The 21,979-nt window shown below is 38.8% G+C and overlaps 1 protein-coding gene across 3 annotated transcripts in view; it reads left to right on the top strand.

Moving 5' to 3' along the window:
• Positions 1–21,979, top strand: part of LOC103595786 (ADAMTS-like protein 1) — a 211,985-nt gene that overhangs the window by 111,952 nt on the left and 78,054 nt on the right. For all 3 annotated transcript variants that reach the window (XM_008579263.1, XM_008579265.1, XM_008579266.1), the window contains exon 4: positions 761–997. In XM_008579263.1, the coding sequence (XP_008577485.1) occupies positions 761–997 (237 nt within the window). The remainder of the gene's footprint in view (positions 1–760; positions 998–21,979) is intronic.

Genomic DNA, 21,979 nt, shown 5'->3' with positions numbered 1-21,979 from the left:
CTAAGTATTTTCCTTGTGCCAGTATTTGGCTGGCATAAGCTCATGAACTTCTCACATCAGCATTGAGAGCTGAGTAGCATTATTGCCTCTGTTCCAAACACTGGGAAACATGGGCTCAAAGACACCCACTGCATTGCAGCTACCCTGTGCAGCCTTAATTCACATATAAATGAAATTTTCTCTTTTTTGTTCCCCATGTTTAATTCTAGGTAGTGTGCAACTGAAGTCCTAAAAAAAAAAAATCCGCAAACAGCCCCCAAAAACATTTTTTGAATAAAATTATCATAACTTTTTGCTGCTGGTTATTAAAATAAAGAATTGTCATAGCTCTCAGTATCAGAACTGAAAGGGACAGAGATGCTTTCAACTAACCCTCTGACTTTACTATGTTCTACTTAAGAAAATCAAAATGATATCACAATGTGGAGGAATTCACAGACCAATCAACATCTTTCAGAAAATATAGTTCAAGGTGGTTACTTTCCCAGCTAATATCAATCAGAAGATCTATTTCAAGCTGGTTACTTCCTCATTTAACTTCAATCAGAAAGTGTATTTCCTTGGTGATTACTTGCTCAGATTTCTACATTTTGAGGGCCAAATAATTATAAAACCTCTAAGGTGATATGGTAGGTTCCATTGAATTGACCAGGACATTTGCTTCATTTTCTAAGACCTTGACAAACCACATAGCTGCTCCAGTTTTCTATTTGGGGCTGTACTCTTAACCTGTGTTTGTCCCTCCTGCTTTCTTTTCCAGGACTGCCCACCAGAAGCAGGTGACTTCCGAGCTCAGCAATGCTCAGCTCATAATGACGTCAAGCATCACGGCCAGTTTTATGAATGGCTTCCTGTGTCTAACGACCCTGACAACCCGTGTTCACTCAAGTGCCAAGCCAAAGGAACAGCCCTGGTTGTGGAACTAGCACCTAAGGTCTTAGATGGTACTCGATGCTATACAGAATCTTTGGATATGTGCATCAGTGGTTTATGCCAAGTAAGTGCTGATTTCTTTCCATTCAATTTGTCCAGAAGGTTTTAGTGTCTTTGTAGAAATAGTTTTTGCAGAGTCCCACTATATGAATCACTCATTGTTACCCTTTCTAGACTTTACAAATGGTGACAAATTTAAAAATTGAGGTTTAATTTCAGTGAAAAGTAATTTGAGTGTCTCTTGAAAAAGGAAGAAAAAATATTCTTGAATATTATGTATCATGTACTAGACTTTGAAATTACCTCTAGCTTGGTTATCCCTGAAATGTACGTGTGTGTGTGTATATGTGTGTGAATTTAGAGGCATTGATTTTCTTTTACTTACTTCAGGATAATAAATATTCTTGAATATTATGTATCATGTACTAGACTTTGAAATTACCTCTAGCTTGGTTATCCCTGAAATGTACGTGTGTGTGTATATGTGTGTGAATTTAGAGGCATTGATTTTCTTTTACTTACTTCAGGATAACCCAGGTGAGACTGACTGTAAAATTCCCAAGTAAACTAGGAGAACTTGTCACTTTTTTCTGTAACTCCCAATGTATTGAAAATTCAGACAAACTGTAGAGAAAGGCATGGCAGTGTCTGTAGAGAAAGACATGGCAGTGTCAGCTAGGTTGGATTTCAGCCAGGGATAAAACAGGATAGCAAAGAGGTTTGATTTCTGGTATGAATTCATCGATGTCTCCTTTGGGTAGAGAATTAGTTCGGTGAGGAAGATATAGTATGTTTGCCATGTATTTGCCATCTTTATTTCAAGGTCCACTTTTTTGATTAGAATGACCAACCTAGTTTTCGGAGCAAGCAGTTGCTGTATTTTCCTGTTTGCTACTCTTGACTATATACTTTTCTATTTCACAAAGTAGACGTTTTGAGAATATTTACCTTTCCCAAGACCATATTGGTTGAAATTTTTTCTCTCCAGAGTCTGTAATATCATGAGTAATGTAAGATAAATATAAAATATGTTTCAGTAATTTGTTGTTTTAAATTCATGTTTATTTAAAACTTAAATCTATATCAGATGTGAAAGGAAAAACTAATATAAATTACTACAGGGGATGTGAGATGTCAGGCAAGGTTTTATGTATATAGGAGAAAAACAGACATACTTTAGTTTGTCTTCCTTCGTAAGTTTTAGAATCATGAGGGACACTGGCATGTCCAAGTATTTATCAGATAGGAGAGTGGAGATGACGTATACATATCTGAAGGTTCCTTTTTATACAAGAGATATATGAATTTCAGATATAAATATGAATATAGAATTTTAAAGCTAGAAGGGGCCTTAGAGGTTATCCAATCATTATCCTAAAAAGCAATATATTTGAACATCATTTGCGATATTTGGTATTTACTTCCTCCTCTAAAACTCTCAGTGCTGTTGAAATGGAATTATGGAATCTACAAAAGCTTTGGGAGTAATAGAGAATTGAAAAGTAAATAGATATAGAAAAGGGGCTGTGTTGTAGGAGATGGCAAATCAAAGAGTAATAATTTATTATGTGTGTGTATACTGTTTGAGTCAAGCAAGAAAAAGTCCCATTTTATAAATAAAAAACTGAGGACCAGAACATTTGTGTGATCTTCTAGAAGTTATATGGTTGGTCATGGCAGAAATGGGACTAAATCCAGGTCTCCTGATATTCGGTCTCATGTTGTTTCTACTCCATTACACTGTCGAATGAACCAAAATAAATAAGAAAGGTTAGCAAATTAGGTTTCATTCGTTTCAGTTACATGGGAGTTCAATGTGGCATGTTTTTTCCCTAGACTAATCCTGCCAGCTGGCCTCATGTACCTTGGCAACTGAAAGAGAATCCTATCTCAGCAGCTAAAGGATAAATTTTACGTACAGTAAATATGGAATGATAGTGCTGAACTTTAGGTTACAAGTATTAACATGCCTCCTTAACTTACATTCTTATGAGTGTGCCTTGTTAGATTTGGGGGCAAATATAATACATTTGAAAAGACTTATGACTAATAAATAGAAATTATGACTGATTATTATTTTCTTTATATGTCTTGTTAGAGGCAATCGTATGGTAAAGGTAATTGACTGCATTTAAGCACTAACAAGTAATTTGGTTTGGCTAGAGAGCAGGGTAAGCCCCAGGTACACAGTAAGAGAAGAAAGGTAGTTCAAGGAGGCTTGAATGGCAAACAGGACCAAGTTAGATTAGTGGGTGGCCAAGAAAGACTTTTAGTGATGAAAAGACATCCTCAGAGCTCTGATTTACAAAGATTATTAGAGCTGCAGTTATGGGAGGCCTGTAGCAGAAGGCTCTGGAGGCAGAGGCCGGCCAGAGTGGAGGCTGTTTTAGCAACTGAAATGAGACCAGCGTGAGCATGGGCCAGGGCAGGGGCGGCAGACACGGAGGAAACTGAGTGTAAAACCAGGGAGGAGTTTTCATGTTGGTTATAACTAGGGCAGAGAGTAGAAAGCAATAAATCAAATTACTCATGCTCAGGGAAGCAAAAAGTGCAACTTAAGATGGATTTGGAAGGGATATAATTTTTTTATGGAAACAATCAATTATACATATTTGTGGGGTACAGAGTTGATTATCAATACCTGTGTACAGTATGTGATGATCAAATGATAATTAGCATATTCATCATTACAAAACGTAATCATTCTTTATGTCCATTAACCAATTTCTCACTGGCTCCCTCTTCTTCCCCCTTTCTCCCCTCTAATAACCACAGTTCTGTTTTGGATCCTGTCTACTACTACCGTCATGGCCTGTGTCTTCATAATTAAAACCTACTTGACTTTTATAAAACAAATGGAAGAACAGAAGATAGCAAGGTGGTAGAGGAATAAATATGGCATACTTAAATGCAGCATGTATACTTTCAGAAAGACAAGAGTGAAATTAGTCACCAAAAGAAAAGTTGGAGCACTCAATACTACCTCAAAAAGAGTATAAATGTATAAATTCCATCCTACTTCGAAAACATTCTTTATTTAGGTTGCATCTGTATATACGTGATTAGTATTTTCAGTCATTGGCAATTGGAGCACTCAATACTACCTCAAAAAGAGTATAAATGTATAAATTCCATCCTACTTCAAAAACATTCTTTATTTAGGTTGCATCTGTATATACGTGATTAGTATTTTCAGTCATTGGCAAGAAAAGTTCAGAAAAAGCCTGATTTTCATGTTTTCTAAGACACAGACTTAATGCTAAATTAAATGTGTAGTTTTTATAAACAGCTTCTCCTAGTTTCCTGTATTTTTCCCATGTCTTCCTTTTCTACTCCATTTGTTGAGGATTCTTAGCTTTTTCTCTGGCCTTATTTTTGTCCTATGATAATTTTTTTTTTGTAAGCTGCTTCAAACATTTTTGAGTCTAGGCAGATATAACTCATAAACTATTTAAAATACTCTATTTATGATTCTACTGTATGGCCAGATTCATGAATCATTTATAGATTGGAAAGCAGACAGAATTTAAAATCAAAAGACATGAGTTGGAATCTACCTCTACTTAATGAACTGTGTGATCTTGGTCTAGTCATTTAACCTCCCTAAGTTCTATTTTTCAATCTGTGGGGATTGTCTCAGACCATAAGGCATCAAGTCAGATAATTCATGTAGAAATGTAGAAGACCCTGAAAATTTTGAGTTGGAAAATGCATTAAAGTAGTGGTTCCCTGTATGGGATTTTATTACCCTGTGACATTTCAAAAAAGTTTACAGAGTGAGATAAAGTGATCAGCTTCTTAATTGGTGAGGTAAGAACATCAGAAAAACAAAAAGAGACCTTTTACAAAGTACTTTCACCATCATCATTTCATAATTTAAATGCTAGTAATGAGAAAGTAGGAAGAACCTAATTTCAGAATAAAGGATAGTTCTTTAACTTGAATATAGTTTGCCTTATGAAGAAGTTAGTACTGTGTACTTATTTTCTCCTTTTTTCTCCAGAGCATAGAAATTGTCACTGACAGTGCTTCACAGACCAGCATTTGGAAAGCACTGCCTTTGAGATCATCTAGTCCAGCCCTGAGAAACATCGCTGTACTAGGTTGTGCGATTTTCCCTGGATCTTACTGACAGTTAATGGCAGACTAGATGTCAGAGCACATGTTACCAGCATTTTCTAACTATGCTCCCTCTGTTATTTCTTCATCACATCCCACAGGCCGAGATTTTGTCCAGCTTTAATTCTGTCATTGATATTATGAAAACAACAGGTTGAGTCAGTATACATTTCAGACCACATTCTCCCCTTTCCTTCTCTCCCGCCCTCCTAGAATCTGATGATCATCCTTAGGGGATCATGGTGTTTGTTGGTGTTTCTCCTTACCTTGCATCTCAGACTGAGAAACACTGGCATTTTTATTTGTTTATTGTCATTCTAGACTAGCTAAGTTGGAGATAAGGCAGAACTAGGGAGGCAATTTGCCATAGTATGAATAGTTAAGGACAGAGGCTCTGGAGTCATACTGCCTGGGTTGGAATCTAAGCTCCACCATTCATTGATGCGTGACTTTGTGCAAGTTCCTAAGTCTCAGTTTTATCATCTGCAAAATGAGGATAATAATTCTATCTACCTGATAGGATTGCAGTGAGGTGAAATAATCAAATGCATTTAAAGTGCTTACTATAAGCTTGATAAACACTAGCTATTGGTATTTTGTAGTACCCAAGTTACTTCTTTTCTTTGTCTTTTTCCTCCGTAGGCTTTTCTGAGTGCATGGTTTAATACGGTTACACATACAAAAGGTGATACTAACTTCCCAATGAATGAACAGACCTTCTGTTAATTTTCTATTGCAACCATCTTTTGCTAATAGCTCCATGTTGTGCCATTATGAACTCCTGATCCAGGGCAGTGAATTGCATCCTGTACAGAGTTAATGAACCATCACAAATAGGATCAGCTCTATTAGTAATGCTGCTATTCATTTATTTTCATTATCCAAATTACCCCATTTATATTGTTGTAAAGCACAAAGCCAGTTTCTGTTCTAAATACATATATATATATATATAAAGAGTAGCATAAATTCACAGATTGAACACGTGCTATTGTTAAAAATAATTTTGAGGTTGTTTTGAAAGCAAATAGAGAAAAGTGTGCTTTATCTTCATAATTAATGGAATTCACCAGATGATACCTAATATATGTACATCAAAAGTGTGATTATAAACAAATCCTTTTATAATGAATCTGCATATTTATAACATTGCTTGTTGCTATTTCAGAAAATAAAGCATTTCAAAGAGGAAAAGGAGAATTCCTTTCAATAATGACTCATATAATATTGTTTTAAAATGAATAATACTGTACAGAAATAAGCAATAAATTGGATCATGGAGTTTTGATGTCTATACTTTACTCTGGCAACATTAGAATGAACCATACTGCTAACAAAAAGTTCTTTTTGTTGTTAATAATTCCTGTGGTGAGTAGTTTGAAATGAATTAAATGGAATGATTATTTCTCCATATCTGTATGTGACCTAAGTCACTACTATTAAATGTCTACCACTTATTCCAAAGATGGTGATGTAAGAAACAAGGGGTTGGCCATTTTTTCTTGTGTTTTGTAATCTAATTTCACATGGAAGCGTGGTGTTGTTTACAATATTTAATGCATAGTCTTTCTTTTTCTCCCCTTTGATATAGTAAAGATAAAACTAACGACTACTTACTAGTTGAATTTAGTTAGTTTCTGAGTCTTGTTTATTTGTTCTTTCAATATATGTTGGGTACTAAGGATACAAAGTTGAGTAAGATATTTTTCCTCAGGATGATACATGTGTAGGGTTATTGTAAAAAATTCAGTCATTTGGTTTTTTTTTTATTATTATTATTCATTTAACTAATTTTTACTTAGGAATTAACAGTGTGCTAGATACTAGAAATATATGAATGGATGCGGAAAAAACCCAGTCCCTGCCCTCCCTGAATTTATACTCCGAGGGGAGCTATGACAATATACAGGAAAGGAAACTGTAGTCACTGTGCTACATTTCCCTGACTGCAAATGGGTACTCTTTCTAAAATGCAGATTTGACTTCATTTCTCATCTGCTTGAATCATTTCAATAGTGCTCTTTCTTCCTTCAGGTTAAAAAAAGATCAAATTTCTTTACAAGGTGGACTTCTTTACTGGGCGGCTTAAAACAACAGAAGTTTATTCTCTCTCAGTTCTGAAGGTCACAAGTCCAAAATCCAAGTGTCATCAGAGCCATGCTTCCCCTGAGGCTCTAGGTAGAATGCTTCATTGCCTCTTCCTAGTTTCTGATAGTGGCCATCAATTCTTGGTATTCCTTGGCTTGCAATTGTGTCACTCCAGTCTCTGCCTCTGTTGCCACGTGGTGTTCTCCGTCTATGTATGTGTCTTCACATCTTTTTATAAGGACAACAGTTGTATTGGATTATAGTCCACTCTAATGAACTATGACCTTATCTTAACTTGATTACATCTGCAAAGACCCTGTTTCCAAATAAGGTCACACTCACAGGTATCAGAGGTTTTGACTTGAACCTCTCTTTTGGGGGGACACAATTCAACCCATAACAACCTGCCCTCTGGCTCTCCAAAGTTATGCCCTTCCTATGTGCAAAATATTCACCTGATCTCAACAGTCCCAAAAGTTTTAAACCATGCTGGTATCAACTCTAACTTCAAAATATCATCTATTCGCAACTCAAAAAGCCCCAGATTTCATCATCTAAATCAAAATCAGTTATAGGTGGGATGAGCATGGTCCACCCTGGGACACCATTCCTCTCCATCTGTGGTCCTGTGAAACCAGAAAACAAGTTATCTGCTTCCAAAATACAATGCTTGGATAGGCAGAGGACAAATAGGAAGAAAAAAGGGGGTCGTAGTTCCCAGGCATGTCTGAAACCCATTAGGGCAAATTCTCCTAGATTTCAAGACCTGAGAATAATCCTTGTGGCTTTATCCTCTGTCCTCTGTGCCTGCCAGGGAGGCAGCCCTGCCCTCTCAGCCCACAAAGAGGTTCAGTCAGCCCAGGCCTCTACATCCATGGCTCTGCTCTCAGAGCCCTTCTTCTTTAATTTTGTCCCATCTCTGTCCGTTTAGTCCAAGCTGGCAGCATTTCTGCTGGTATAAAATTCTCAGAAATTATGTCAGTGTCCATGCAATTCATGGGGGTCCAAGCCATCAGAAAAGGGGGTCCTCTACAGATCTTTCCTGGATAACCTACATAGCTATTCCTAGCTCCTTCTGAGATGGTCGACTGAATCCATGAGTCACATGCCTAATAGCCACTCCCTTAGCCTTCTTACCAGAGTACGCTATCTGGATAAGCTAAAACATTTTTAAATCATCAACTGCTAATAACTTTTTGCTTAACACTTTATCCTTCAATTAATCTCTTTCCTCTCACATTTTACTGTCAAGTAGCAAGGAGAAACCAGGCTGTACTTCCACACTTCGCTTGGAAATCTACTCAGCTAAATATCCAAGTTTGTTCCTACAAGTTTTACTTTCCACTCACTGTCAAAACATACTTCAGCCAAGTTCTCTGCCACTTTACAACCTGGATTATCTTTACTTCAGTGTCGAGTAACATGTCCATCATTTCATTCTAAGGCCTCCCAAGAATTGCCTTTAATGTCTGTGAATGGTTACTTTTAAGTGTCAACTTGACTAGTCTGAAAAATGGCTAGATGGCTGGTTAAGCATTGTTTCTTGAGTTCTGGATGTGTCTGAGAGGGTATTTTTGCAGGAGATTGGCATGAGAGTCAGTGGACTGAGTGGGGAAGATCCACCTTCAATGTGGGCGGACACCATCCAAACAGCCAGGGGCCCAGATGGAACAAAAACACAAAAAGGAGGAAGAGGGAAAATTCTCTTTCTCTCTCTCTCTCTCTCTCTCTCATTCTCTTGCAATTTCACCTCTGCCATGGGATGACACAGCAAAAAGGCCCTCACAAGATGCTGTCATCTTGACTTCCCAGCCTCCAGAACTTGCAAAAAGGAGGAAGAGGGAAAATTCTCTTTCTCTCTCTCTCTCTCTCTCTCATTCTCTTGCAATTTCACCTCTGCCATGGCATGACACAGCAAAAAGGCCCTCACAAGATGCTGTCATCTTGACTTCCCAGCCTCCAGAACTTTGAGAAAAATAAATTTATGTTCTTTTTAAATTACCCAGTCTAAAGTATTTGTTATAGCAGCACAAATGGACTAAGGAAACATCTGTATTTCTATTAACCATCTCTTTAATCTAGATTGTTTCTATGAAGCGCCTCAAAATTTTTCCAATCTCTATTCATTATCCAATTCTAAAACTTCTCCTGCATTTTTTAGGTATTTGTTACAGTAGCACCCCACTGTTGGCACCAAATCAATGTTAGTTTCCTAGGCTGCCATAACAAATATCACACATTGGGTGACTTAAGACAGCAGAAATTTATGTTCCCACAGTTCTGGAGGCAGTAAGCTTAAAACCAAAGTGTTGGCAGAGCCATGCTCCCTCCAAAGCCTGTAGGGGAGGATCCTGTCTTGCCTCTTTACCTTCTGGTAGCCCCAGGCATTTTTTGGCTTGTGGCAGCATAACTCTAATCTCTCCCTCCATCTTCACATGGCCATTTCCCCTGTCTGTGTGTCCCTGTGTCTTTGCATGACATTCTCCTCTGGGTTTCTCTTTTTTCTTCTGATAAGGACACAAGTGATATTAGATTAGGGCTCATCCAAATCAAGTATGACCTCATCTTAACTTGATTACAACTGCAAAGACCTTATTTCCAAATAAAGTCATACTCACAGATACCAGGGTTTACTACTTAAACATACCTTTTAGAGAGACACAATTCAAGCCATAACAGCATTCATCCCTATTTATTTGTACATAGTTAAAAAATATACACACACATACTTATGTATATATATGTGTATGCATGCATGCGTGCACGCGCACACACACACACAGACTCACACAAATACATTTTTGAATACTGTGTAGGAGCCACAGTGGGAAAAATGTACACTGCAGTGAATAGGAGGGGTGTTTAATCAAGACATGGAGTCAGGGAATGCTCAGGAAAAAAACCTAATTATGCCATGAAGAGATATGTAAGTTATATTAAGAAGGTTGAGATTTTGTTATATTGAGGGCAAAATGGTACCAATGAAATTGTCCAAGCAGATGAAAGATAAGGTGAGATATGTATTTTAACAAGAGTACTCTAATTGCAATGAGGCCTATAGATGGAAAGGGGGTAAAATTGGTGGTGGGATGAAGAGAAAAGTAGAGATTTGAGAATGAATGGGGAGATAAAATCCATAGACTAGGTAATTGGTTAACTGTAGTGTGAGAGAAAAAATTAAGAATTGAAGATAATACCCAGGATTGTAGTTTGCAAAAAGTTTGCTGCTACTATTCATTGGGGTGTAGAACATAGCAGAAGCATCAGAAATTTATTTAGGGAAATAATGGGGGATGAGAAAATAATGTATATACATCTGCTATATAATGTTTACTCAGTGAATTTGTATCCTTTCTTCTTCTCTCTTAACTGTTTGATATAAAAATTTGTTTCCATCAAGTTTATATAGTCACTGGTTATTTATGTATGATTAAAAATACATTGGGTTAGGGCCGGCCCGGTGGCGCACCCGAGGGTTCGGATCCCACATACAGACCGGTTCCCACTCACTGGCTGAGCGAGGCGCGGTGGTGGCGCACCCGAGGGTTCGGATCCCACATACAGACCGGTTCCCGCTCACTGGCTGAGCGAGGCGCGGGGGCAACACCGAGGGTTGCGATCCCGTTGCAAAAAATACGTTGGGTTAACGTTTTCTGTGACCATGTGCTACTTAGATAACACGTAAATTTAAATGTTTGTCTCTTTTAGAAAACTAAAGTCAAATTACTGTATAGTGTTTTGAAGTTGGGTTAACGTTTTCTGTGACCATGTGCTACTTAGATAACATGTAAATTTAAATGTTTGTCTCTTTTAGAAAACTAAAGTCAAATTACTGTATAGTGTTTTGAAGTTCCTTGAGGTGTCCTCTCTAGTTAACTAAGGGATACAGAAAGTGACATTCCATAGACACATTTATCTCATAATATTCCCTTCTCACTACATCAGTTGGATCCTTTGTTTATTCAGGTGTCATCTCTATTCATGGACAGGATTCCTCTGCTATATTAAGATTTTTTTTTTTCCTATCTCGATATTGAGTGTGAGAGGTGAGAGAGTTTCTATAGCTTCCATAAGAGCATCCAGTTGTCCTCTCCCAAAAGAGTTGTGTGGACAGTGCTTAGAGAGCATCCAGTTGTCCTCTCCCAAAAGAGTTGTGTGGACAGTGCTTAGAGAGCATCCAGTTGTCCTCTCCCAAAAGAGTTGTGTGGACAGTGCTTAGAGAGCATCCAGTTGTCCTCTCCCAAAAGAGTTGTGTGGACAGTGCTTAGAGAGCATCCAGTTGTCCTCTCCCAAAAGAGTTGTGTGGACAGTGCTTAGAGAGCATCCAGTTGTCCTCTCCCAAAAGAGTTGTGTGGACAGTGCTTAGAGAGCATCCAGTTGTCCTCTCCCAAAAGAGTTGTGTGGACAGTGCTTAGAGAGCATCCAGTTGTCCTCTCCCAAAAGAGTTGTGTGGACAGTGCTTAGAGAGCATCCAGTTGTCCTCTCCCAAAAGAGTTGTGTGGACAGTGCTTAGAGAGCATCCAGTTGTCCTCTCCCAAAAGAGTTGTGTGGACAGTGCTTAGACGGATCGCAACCCTCAGTGTTGCCCCCGTACCGGACCGGGGACCGGCAACGGGATCACAACCCTCGGTGTTGCTCCCGCGCCTCGCTCAGCCAGTGAGCGGGAACCAGTCTGTACGTGGGATCCGAACCCTCAGGCGGGAGCGCTGCCGCGCTTCCCAAGCGGCGCACTATCCAGTGCGCCACCGGGCCGGCCCAGAGACATTCTTATTGGTCATGACTTTACAAAGGCTTAGAGTTCACCTCCAAGGAGCTGAGGGTGAACACCAGACCTCTTTTGGGGCAAAGTTAAATATTTACTGCACAGTAACTTTTTGGAACCATTCATTCAACAAATATTTGAGGCTTACTATTGGTCACTAGTCTATGCCCTGGAATATATAGCAGTAAAAAGGACTCAAAACCCTCCCCTCAAGGAGCCCATACCTCAGTCTTCTGCAGCAATCACAGCTAAAGAAAAAAAAACCCCTATGTTTCCCCAATTTACAGTTTCTAAACTTAAAGAATCACCTTATTACTAAGGATTCTGAGAGGATTCACACCAACATTCACACCAAATAGCCATTCTTTTTTTGTGCAACTCTTGAAATGTGGTACAGAATGGTGCAGCTGCTTTGGGGAGCATTCTGATGGTTCCTCAAAAGGTTAAACACAGGTTTACCACATAACCCAGCAATTCTACTCCTAGGTATGGACCCAAGGGAATGAAATCATACATACACAAAAAAGCTTATACTCAAATGTTTATAGTAGCAGTATTCATAATAGCCAAAAAGTGGAAAGAACCCAATGTCTATCAATTGATAAATGGATAAATAAAATGTGATCTACTCATAGAAATATCCCCACCCAAGGGAATATTATTCCACAATAAGAAGGAATGAAGTACATGCTATAACATAAATGAACCTTGAAAACATTATGCTATGTGAGAAAAGCCAGTAACAAAAGGCCACGTATTCTACCATTCCATTTATATGAAACGCCCAGAATTAGCAAATCTATGGAGGCAAAAAGTAAATTAGTTGGTTGCCTAGAGCTGGGAGTTGGAGGGTAATAGGAAGTGACTGCTAAATGGGTCCAGGGTTTCTTTGAGGATTGATGAAAATATTCTAAACAGATTTGGTTGATGGTTTTATAATTCTATGAATGTAACAAAACCATTGAATTATATACTTTAAATGGGTAGATTTCATGGTATATGAGTTATATCTCAAAAATCATATTTTTTAAATGCACTACAAAGACTTAAAAGTCTGTGAACTAAATCTATAGACTGTGTTAGCTGTGAAAGTGACCTGGTCTCACTCTTCGACAGAGTTAATAAGACTAGCCATTAGTCTAGGTAGGGGGTCCCCTTCCATTAATTACAGCTCCTAGAAGTCATTTCTGACCCTAAGTATTTCTATGTATTAAAACTGATTTTGGAAACTACATGGTATGAGCTTGAGTTTTGGATTCAAGCAGATACAGGTTTGAAGTCTGTCTTCTAAACGTATTGTCCGTTGATCATGGATTAATTTATGAGGTTATTTAAGCCTCCATTTTCTCATCTGTAAAAATTGAGATAACAATATCTGATATTAATAAGAGCTGATATTTATTGAGTACTTATGTTCCAGGCACTGTGCTATGTAAGTATTTTACATATGTTGTTGCCTTTAATCCTTACATGAACCTATATGGAGTGATATTGTTCCCGTTTTATAGAAGAGGAAAATGAGGTTTAGAGAAATTAAGTACTGTTGATTCATTCATTCAACAAATATTTATTGAGCATCTATTAATGTTAAGCATTATGCTAAGATAGTAGGAATACAATGATAAGTATAGGATGTAATGGGAGCATATAGGAGGAGCATTGTAATTCAGTTTTGAGGAGGGAGGAAAGTCTACTATGCAGCTCTGAGGTCACCTCTCCCACAGGCACTCACATAAGCCCTTGAGTGAAACTCCTCGGGGGAACTAATATTCATCCCCTCCTCTTGGCACCTGTTTTTCTCTTCACTTTGTCTTGTATTAAATGTGTGACCATCTAGCCAGTTAGACTGTGACCTTCTCATAAGCTGGCAGAAACCACATCTTTACTCATCTTTGGTTTCTTTATACAGTATTGCTCAATATGACTGTTGCACGCATGGATGGATCTGTTGGCTATTTTTGTCTCCTGATGACCAAGCCCTCCCTAAATCGCATAAATTATTCATCTTAAATGTCTTTTTTTATCCTTTAATATATTTGGGCCTTGTTCTCATTTCCTTCAGGCTATGGAACAGAGTCCATTTACGTGAGCTTAAATTTTTTTGTTATATACTAGACTAGAAGTAATTTAGAATTTAGGGTCTCCTGCCAGCCACTCCTTATTCACCATGGCTTAGAAGATGGCCCAGAGCTACCCAGAACCTTCTCCATCAAGATAACTGTTTGCTTAGTATATCAACCAGATTCTCTGGATAACCCCTCATTGCTGAAGCCATTAGATCTTTCCTGGGTTTAAATGCACAAAATGCAAATTTTACAAAGACCATAAATGTTAATCAACATTCCAGGGTGATCTAGTTTCTTTCCCCACTGTATGTTACAAAATGGATCTGGAGATTGCTCCTATAAGATATTGTATGATTAATGTAGATGATCTTCAGTCATATTTTTAATTAGTTCACCTCTTTATAATAAATATGGTTATCAAGTTTTTGGCCATAAAATACTAGTCTTCCCAGAAATTTGAAGTGTAAGGTTTTAGTATATCAGAAATTTGACCGATTTGAATCTTTGTCCTTGGCTTTAAGAAAAAAAAGTAACATTAAAAATAGGCAAAGTAGAATTTAGGAAGCCTTTCTGAGATTGGGTATTTTATGACACTTCATATAATTATTTAAAATGTTAAAAATCAAATTCAAATATGAAAAGCAATTAGTAATTATACATTGGCTGATTGGCATATTTCCAAGGAAATATCAAGTTAAGTAAAAAGATGAGTTTTTAAAATGTTGTAGCTACTTTAATTGTCAGAATTCTTAAGAACAATTTAAAGCATCAGGTACTTTCCAGATTTTGAGCTATGACCATAATTTTACGCAAGTTTTAGCACATTCATGGTTGCCAAGAACTCTCCTGGAGCAATCCTAAAAAGGGCTGCTTGCCAGAGTGGGGAAAATCCACCCAGGCACCTCAAATGAGTATAACAAGCCCCACCTGTCCTTTCTATTGCCTCTGGTTAGACTGCCCTGAGGATCCCAAATCAAGAAGGAACAAAGTGTTTTTGCGGTGGGCTGGCTACTTGTGATCCAAGAGAACACTTAAGAATGTGAGAAACCTAGGGAGAACAGAGAGAAATCATCTGTGTGGTTAATAGAACAGAGAAGCCAAGACAAATTTAGAGGCCTTGGGGGATATTTTGAACTTTTCTGCAAAGCTAATCACAAGGCAGTAGCTTTGAGAAGGACCTTGGGTTTCAACCACCAGCTAAGTCTCCTCGTTTTGAGCATATGAAGACATTGGGAGCAGAGATGTGACTTGCCCAAGGTCTCTCAACTAACAAGTGGCAAAGCCAAGAAGACTCAAACCCAGGTCTTCTGGCTCCGAGTGCAGTGCTCTTTAATCTGTAGTGAGAATGCTTTTTTGCTTATGTGTTTTTAAGAACATTTTTTTTTTTTTTGTCTTTTATCTTTTTCCATGTCCGGCAACGGATCGCAACCCTCAGTGTTGCCCCCGTACCGGACCGGGCCCGGACCGGCAACGGGATTGCAACCCTCGGTGTTGCTCCCGCGCCTCGCTCAGCCAGTGAGCGGGAACCGGTCTGTACGTGGGATCCGAACCCTCGGGCGGGAGCGCCACCGAGCTTCCCAAGCGGTGCACTTATCCAGTGCGCCACCGGGCCGGCCCGTTTTTAAGAACCTTTTAACAAAAAGTATAAAGTATTTTCTTTGGATTTGGATTATTTGTTCACTTTTGTTAGTCTCTTTCACCACTACTAAGTGCATTTCAGTCCCTGAGTTAAATTTCCCTCCCTTCTGGCCAAATTATCACAGGAACATTCCATTCACTTAGAAATAGATGTATTATAAAAGAGAGTACAAGTGGAAAACTTTGCCAACAATACAACATTCTAAAAACATAATGCTCACCGTTTCCATTCCTGCAGAAATGCCAAGTGCAAAGCTACTGCACCTGCAAACTGTAGCAACCAGTGGCCTGGAACTGGTGGCTGGCTAATCCCATGTGCACTTGGGTTATGATTTCACTTGAGTACCAGTTTAGTTTCTTTGCCAGCAGAGTTACAGGTGATTTAAAGAAAGAAACAGATATTTCAGGTAAAGGATCAGGGTAGGGTGGTGAAGGAAGCTTGGAAAGAAGTGGCCAAAGTCACATTAAAATGGAGGAACATACCCAGTATTATGTTTTCCTAAGTTTTCAACTATATTTGACTGCTCTCCTCCTTTCTGCTTTCTTCTTATGGCAGGGAAGAATTTCTGCCTGCCCTCAACTCCTGAGGCAGAAACCTCAGTATTAGTGTTAATTGACAGAAAGATTTGTTAATTTGTTGAACCATCTATCCATGCAACAGTCTTTTATTGAGCAACACAATATAATGTCTACACAGCTATTTCCACTCTTAATTTTTATGTGACTTGAGCTAGGGATGAAAGGATTTTTTCCTTTTTTTTTTTTTTTTTTTTTTTTTTTTGACTACGGGAAGCAAGGAGTTTCTTTGCCTGGATAAAGAGAACAATTTGGCTAGTTAAGGAGGCAGAGACACAACTGGTGAAGTGGGTGCAGCTGTTCTGGCACCAGGCTTTTCCTTCCTGAAGGTGTGCCTGGGACAGGCATGTGCGTCAGGTGCTAAGGGGTGGGTGCTTAGAAGGAGATAGGGTCTTGGCATGTTAAAGGAGCACTGAGTCTCCTCAGGCACAGGCTTTTATTTTTTATTCCAGAGAAATATTTTTTAAGCTAATTTAAAACACGCTCTCTTAGGCAGTGTATAGATAGAATTGTTCCATCAAGGATATTTAGGTTTAGTTTCCCATTTTCCCAGCAGTATTCTCCAAGCGTTTCTTTGTAATTCAAAAATTACTATAATTCTTTATAATTTTGAGTTTTCTTCCAGGTGATTTTCATGGTTCTAAATCAGAAGGTGCAAACTAGCAGCCCTCCATTCAGATACAGCCTACTGACAACTTTTGTTCTGCACATATAGTGGCATTTTGTAAAAATTTGAATTAGTTGCCAATATTTAAATATAATATTTCCAATAAAAATCCAGGTTCATAACATATCCTAAAAAAAAAATCAGGCCTGCAGTATTTGGTCTGCACTCCAACACAGCAGCTGTGTGGTAGATCCAAAGCTTTGCTGCTGCCTCGAGGTGCACATAGGCTCTGCAGCCTCTTTCACCCGCTGCTGCACAGCCTGCACCTGTAGCTATTTGCATTTCTGATGCTTCCCCAAGGATGCGTAAGCCAAGTATATCTGCGGGGAAAGAGAAAGACCTGTCATCATCATCATGATAATGAGAAGAATAAGATATGATAACACACGAGGAGGATAAAATGATCTTCCTCGTGTATTGAGAAATAACCATGCCAGACCCTGTGCTGAATACTTTACATGCCATTTAAACCTCAGAAGAACCCCGTCTATAGCCCCAAAGGTTAATTTGCTTGCCCAAGTATGTATAGATTGTGAGTGGCTAAATTAGGATTTGAATCCAGATCAGTCTGACTCTAAAGCCTGTGCTTTTTATTTTACCATATTGCTTCTCAGAATTATACCTCTCTCCCAGAAAACCCTCCCTGAATTTCAGGCCTGTAAGAATCTATGAATGGATCCCAAGAACTGGGGGAATTTTGGCCACTGGTTTTCCAGTTTCTATCGGGAAGAGGAGAAAGAAAAGCTTGGTTATCATTGGTGAGGCTACTTCTTCTCCAAGTGTATCCTCTAGCTAAGGGCAGCTCTAAAAAGGAACTCTTGTGAGACAGGAGGAATATGATTTTTTTTTTAGTTCTATTGCACAGCCTGGTGAATATAGTTAATAATAGAGTATTGTTCACTTCAAAACTGTGGAGAATAAATATTAAATGTTCTAACCACAAAAAAATGTTAAGTATTTGAGGTGATGGACATGTTAACTAGCTTGATGCAATTATTCCACATTGTATTCATAAATTATAATATCACTTTGTACCCCATAAATTCATATAATTATGTTGTTAATTTGCAATAAAAAAAACAAATTTAAAAATTCTTAAAAATTGTTCTACTAAGTCATGTTGAAGCCACATGATAGGCTTTAAAAAGAACATTTGAATATGAGGTAAGTAGCAACTACTCCAATTTTTTAAATCTTAAGATATAAAAACATAAAATCTTAACCTGTACACATGGTTATTTCACAAAGGAAAAAAGTGAAATTTCTTATTCTTGGAATTACATATCCTACTTATGTTATCTCTCTTTTCCCCTTTGATTCCAGCATTGTATTATCTTTAAAGCCTCATGCTTTTCAAACCCAGTATGTTATAGACGTGTCATCAGTTTCCTTTGGCATACTCTCCTTCTCTTCTGTTTCTTTTCTTCCTGAGTTCTCAAAACCGTCAAGGAACTCTTTTGGTTTTCTCATTCTCCTTTTAAAAACTCTGGGGATACATTTCTTAACAAAGTTTCCTTCCACACATTCAGCTCCAGGGTAGGAAAATAAATGCCCCCCACCCCCGCCCCACCAAAATATTTATGCTCTAGTTGAGGATTCCTTTGGTTACAAGCAACAGAAACTTATTCTTCAAGGATGTACTATTGAAAGGATAGGAATCAGTGACAGGAATGTCAAATATTTAGTTACAAAAATATTGACTGGGTGACTAGAATCACACAGAAAGCTGAAGGGCCAGGCCTCAGGAAGAACAGGTACCAGAACAGTTTAGAGGTCTTCATCTACAGATGTGCACATATATGGCAAAAGATAACTTAGCTCCAGCCATGTTCTGTCTCTTTCTCCAGTCAATTTTTAAATTCCCAGGGAAGAGAATCTGGCCTAGTCTAGATTTCTCTATTATTGAATTTATTAGCCATGGCAGGGGATGGAGCAACTAGCATAGTCTTCGCCACTGGGGATTTCTTGGGGATGCTATACATGACTACAGGCATGGTGCCAGGCCTGTAATTTATTTTTCTTGTATATTTTTTTTTAAATCGGGCTTTAGTCTATATGAAAGTAGATTTTTTTTGAGTGTGTGTATACACACACACACACACACATATATACACGCACACATACTGAATATATCTATTGAATATACCGCAAAAAAATCGGGGCTTTAGTCTATATGAAAGTAGATTTTTTTTGAGTGTGTGTATACACACACACACACATATATACACGCACACATACTGAATATATCTATTGAATATACCGCAAACCCTTGAACAACACGGATTTGAACTGTGTGGGTCCACTTACATGCAAATTTTTTTCAATAAATATATTGGAAAATTTTGGGTTAGGTATGTCTTGAATGCAGAAAGAGTTAAGTAGCCTACCTAACAGTACTTAACTATTGTACATAACTACTTAACTACTACTTAAGAAATGATGTGGCACCTGCCTGTGGGACGGGGACACAGTGCCAAACAGATGCGAGGCAGGAGGTGTGCGTTATAAGCAGATTGTTAGTTGCATGGGGCACAGGAGTCAGTGCTCCTGACCCCTGTGTTCTTCAAGGGCCAACTGTATATTGAAATACATAGATTCTGAAATACAGTAAAACTATTTGACAGAAGGTTCTTAAAACTTTTAAAATTCCAGAAATTTAGTTGATTGTCTTTCTAGTTAGTAAGCGGATGTGATTTTGCTCCTTCCTGCTGCCTGTGAGAAGACTTACGCCTGCATCACTCTTCTGCTCCCTGGACAGTGACTGCATCTCTCACACTTTGGTGGGTGAATCTGATAGGCTGGAAATGCTCAGAACTTAATACTGATAGACAAGCCATGGAAAACCTCTGTCTTGGTTCATACTAAAATCTTTTTGTACTAGGACAAGATGAACCTTCTGCTGCAAACATGAGTCTCCTCTCTGCTCCAGCCAAAAGTTCACCAGAGTTCAAACAATTTCATAATGGATTCCAGCAAGACTTTTGTGGGGCTGTAAGAAAGAAGTTTCTGGTTTGCAGCCTAGAGGAATGTGTCTAGCACAGTACCAGCACTGGAATCAGGACCCACCTGGATTCAAGCCCCAGACCAGGCTTCTAATCTGGTTCCGATTTGGGGGGGACTTGGCAGCCTGCCTTCATTGTTCCAAAGTATTGCTGCCATTCCTTAATTCACAGCTCACATCTCACCTCCTCCATCAACCCTTCCCAGGCTGATGAGAAATCAGCCCCATCTGTACCCCAAATCTAGTACATAAGACCCTTTTATTCTCCCACTCAAACAAATATGTCACACACAAGCAATTCTCAGTTGTCCATCCTGATAAAGGAGTATGAGCATGTATGTTTCTGTAGATAATCTATTACTTTATCTAGTCTGTTGCAACTTTTCTTCCTCATGGAGAGGTGTATGACACAAGGAGAGAAGTAAGTCAGACCCTGAGAAAGGGCAGGACTGAACAGCCAGCCGAGGGCAAAATAGGTTTGCGATGGTGTGTTTTCTCTTAATTTTTGATACCTGCTCTTTGAATAATCCCATTTTTCTTCCTTCTCTTATATCAGTAGGCAGCTTCTGAGAGGGCAAATTGCCACTTAAATTATGATTACTAATATTTTTATATAAAATGAGAGTTCAGTTTTTGCCTTTCAAAAAACATCAGAGAACAGTTTTTAAAAATACCTTATCAGTAGGCAGCTTCTGAGAGGGCAAATTGCCACTTAAATTATGATTACTAATATTTTTATGTAAAATGAGAGTTCAGTTTTTGCCTTTCAAAAAACATCAGAGAACAGTTTTTAAAAATACCTATTAACAGCCACTTTCTTTTTTCATTTCTTCAACTCCCGTGGTTGTATTTGTTGTTGTTACAATTAATGGTAGTGTTAGCTGCCCCTGTTATTAAACTCTAAGAACTGTATATTCTTTCACTGAATCCTCATAACAACTCTGGGAGGCATGATTGGTATTATTTTGCAGATGAAGAAACCAAGGCCTGGAGAGACGAGGTAACTATGCTTTCCAAATGTTTTTCTTTTACCTTTGACTGAGAGGGTCAGAGCTCAGTGTAAGTAAAGGTGTTCTGATATGGGAGCACATTCTCCTGGCCTCGTGACTTGGGTCTTGCATGCTTTCCAAATGTTTTTCTTTTACCTTTGACTGAGAGGGTCAGAGCTGAGTGTAAGTAAAGGTGTTCTGATATGGGAGCACATTCTCCTGGCCTCGTGACTTGGGTCTTGACCCGGGCTGGGTGACAGAAGCAGAGGCAGGTGCTATTTGTGGGAACCACGTGTCCCAGTCAGCATGCTCTGGAATGGATAGGGTGTCATTCTGGGTTTTCTTCTCCCTGCTGCCACTGCATGGTACATATCAAAAGTTCACACTAGGGTCATAATCACTGGCTTCTGGCAGGGCTTGGCCAGAAGGTCTCTGCAGGGTAGGCCGCCCAGCTGGGAGCTGTGTTCACGCCAAGTTCGGTTTGTTTCCCTCTCTCGCCCCTGGCTCCCCGCTTCTCCTTAGTCAGGCCAACTGCCACGGGGGCTGTTTTTCCCTCTGTTGAAGGTAATAACTGAGTCAATGCTAAAGTCAAGCTGCAGGCAAGCATTGAAAATAAATTTGCAGGAGGGTTGTTCTCATATTATTGGAAAAAGCCTTGGGACCTTTTTTGGAAGTTTTTGTCTCCCAAGAAACTGTCCTTCAGAAGCATCTTCCTTTCTTGAGTGCCTTTAGCTTGGTGCTAAGAAACAAATTTGGTAAACATTATTAAGATGTGGTGGGCTAGGTTTTTAAACAGAATGCTACAAATATCCCTTCAAAACTGTTTCTTTAAGCAGTGTGCTCTTAATACATACAGGGCTACTCAAGCTCTTTTGAATGTGCACACTGTTTGCTTAGACGTCCTCTAGTGTATTAGGCGACCTAGTGTAATAGGAATGGTGTTTTTGAAGAAGACTGGAATCACAATTCTGCCATTTTCTAGGGAGGTGACATAGGAAGTGGCTTTGGTTTTGTCATGTGTGCAGTCACAAAGTTTGTTGTACAGGCTTTGTGAACTCTGTAAAAACACCTGGCAGTACCTGCCCACAGGAGGTACTTTCAGCCTTCCAATTTCTTCCCCTCTGTTTATTTATTTGTTGT

This window comes from Galeopterus variegatus, unplaced genomic scaffold (genome assembly GCF_000696425.1).
Source record: "Galeopterus variegatus unplaced genomic scaffold, G_variegatus-3.0.2 Scaffold1845, whole genome shotgun sequence".
Lineage (NCBI taxonomy): Eukaryota > Metazoa > Chordata > Mammalia > Dermoptera > Cynocephalidae > Galeopterus > Galeopterus variegatus.
This window is presented reverse-complemented; position numbering and strand designations above follow the sequence as displayed.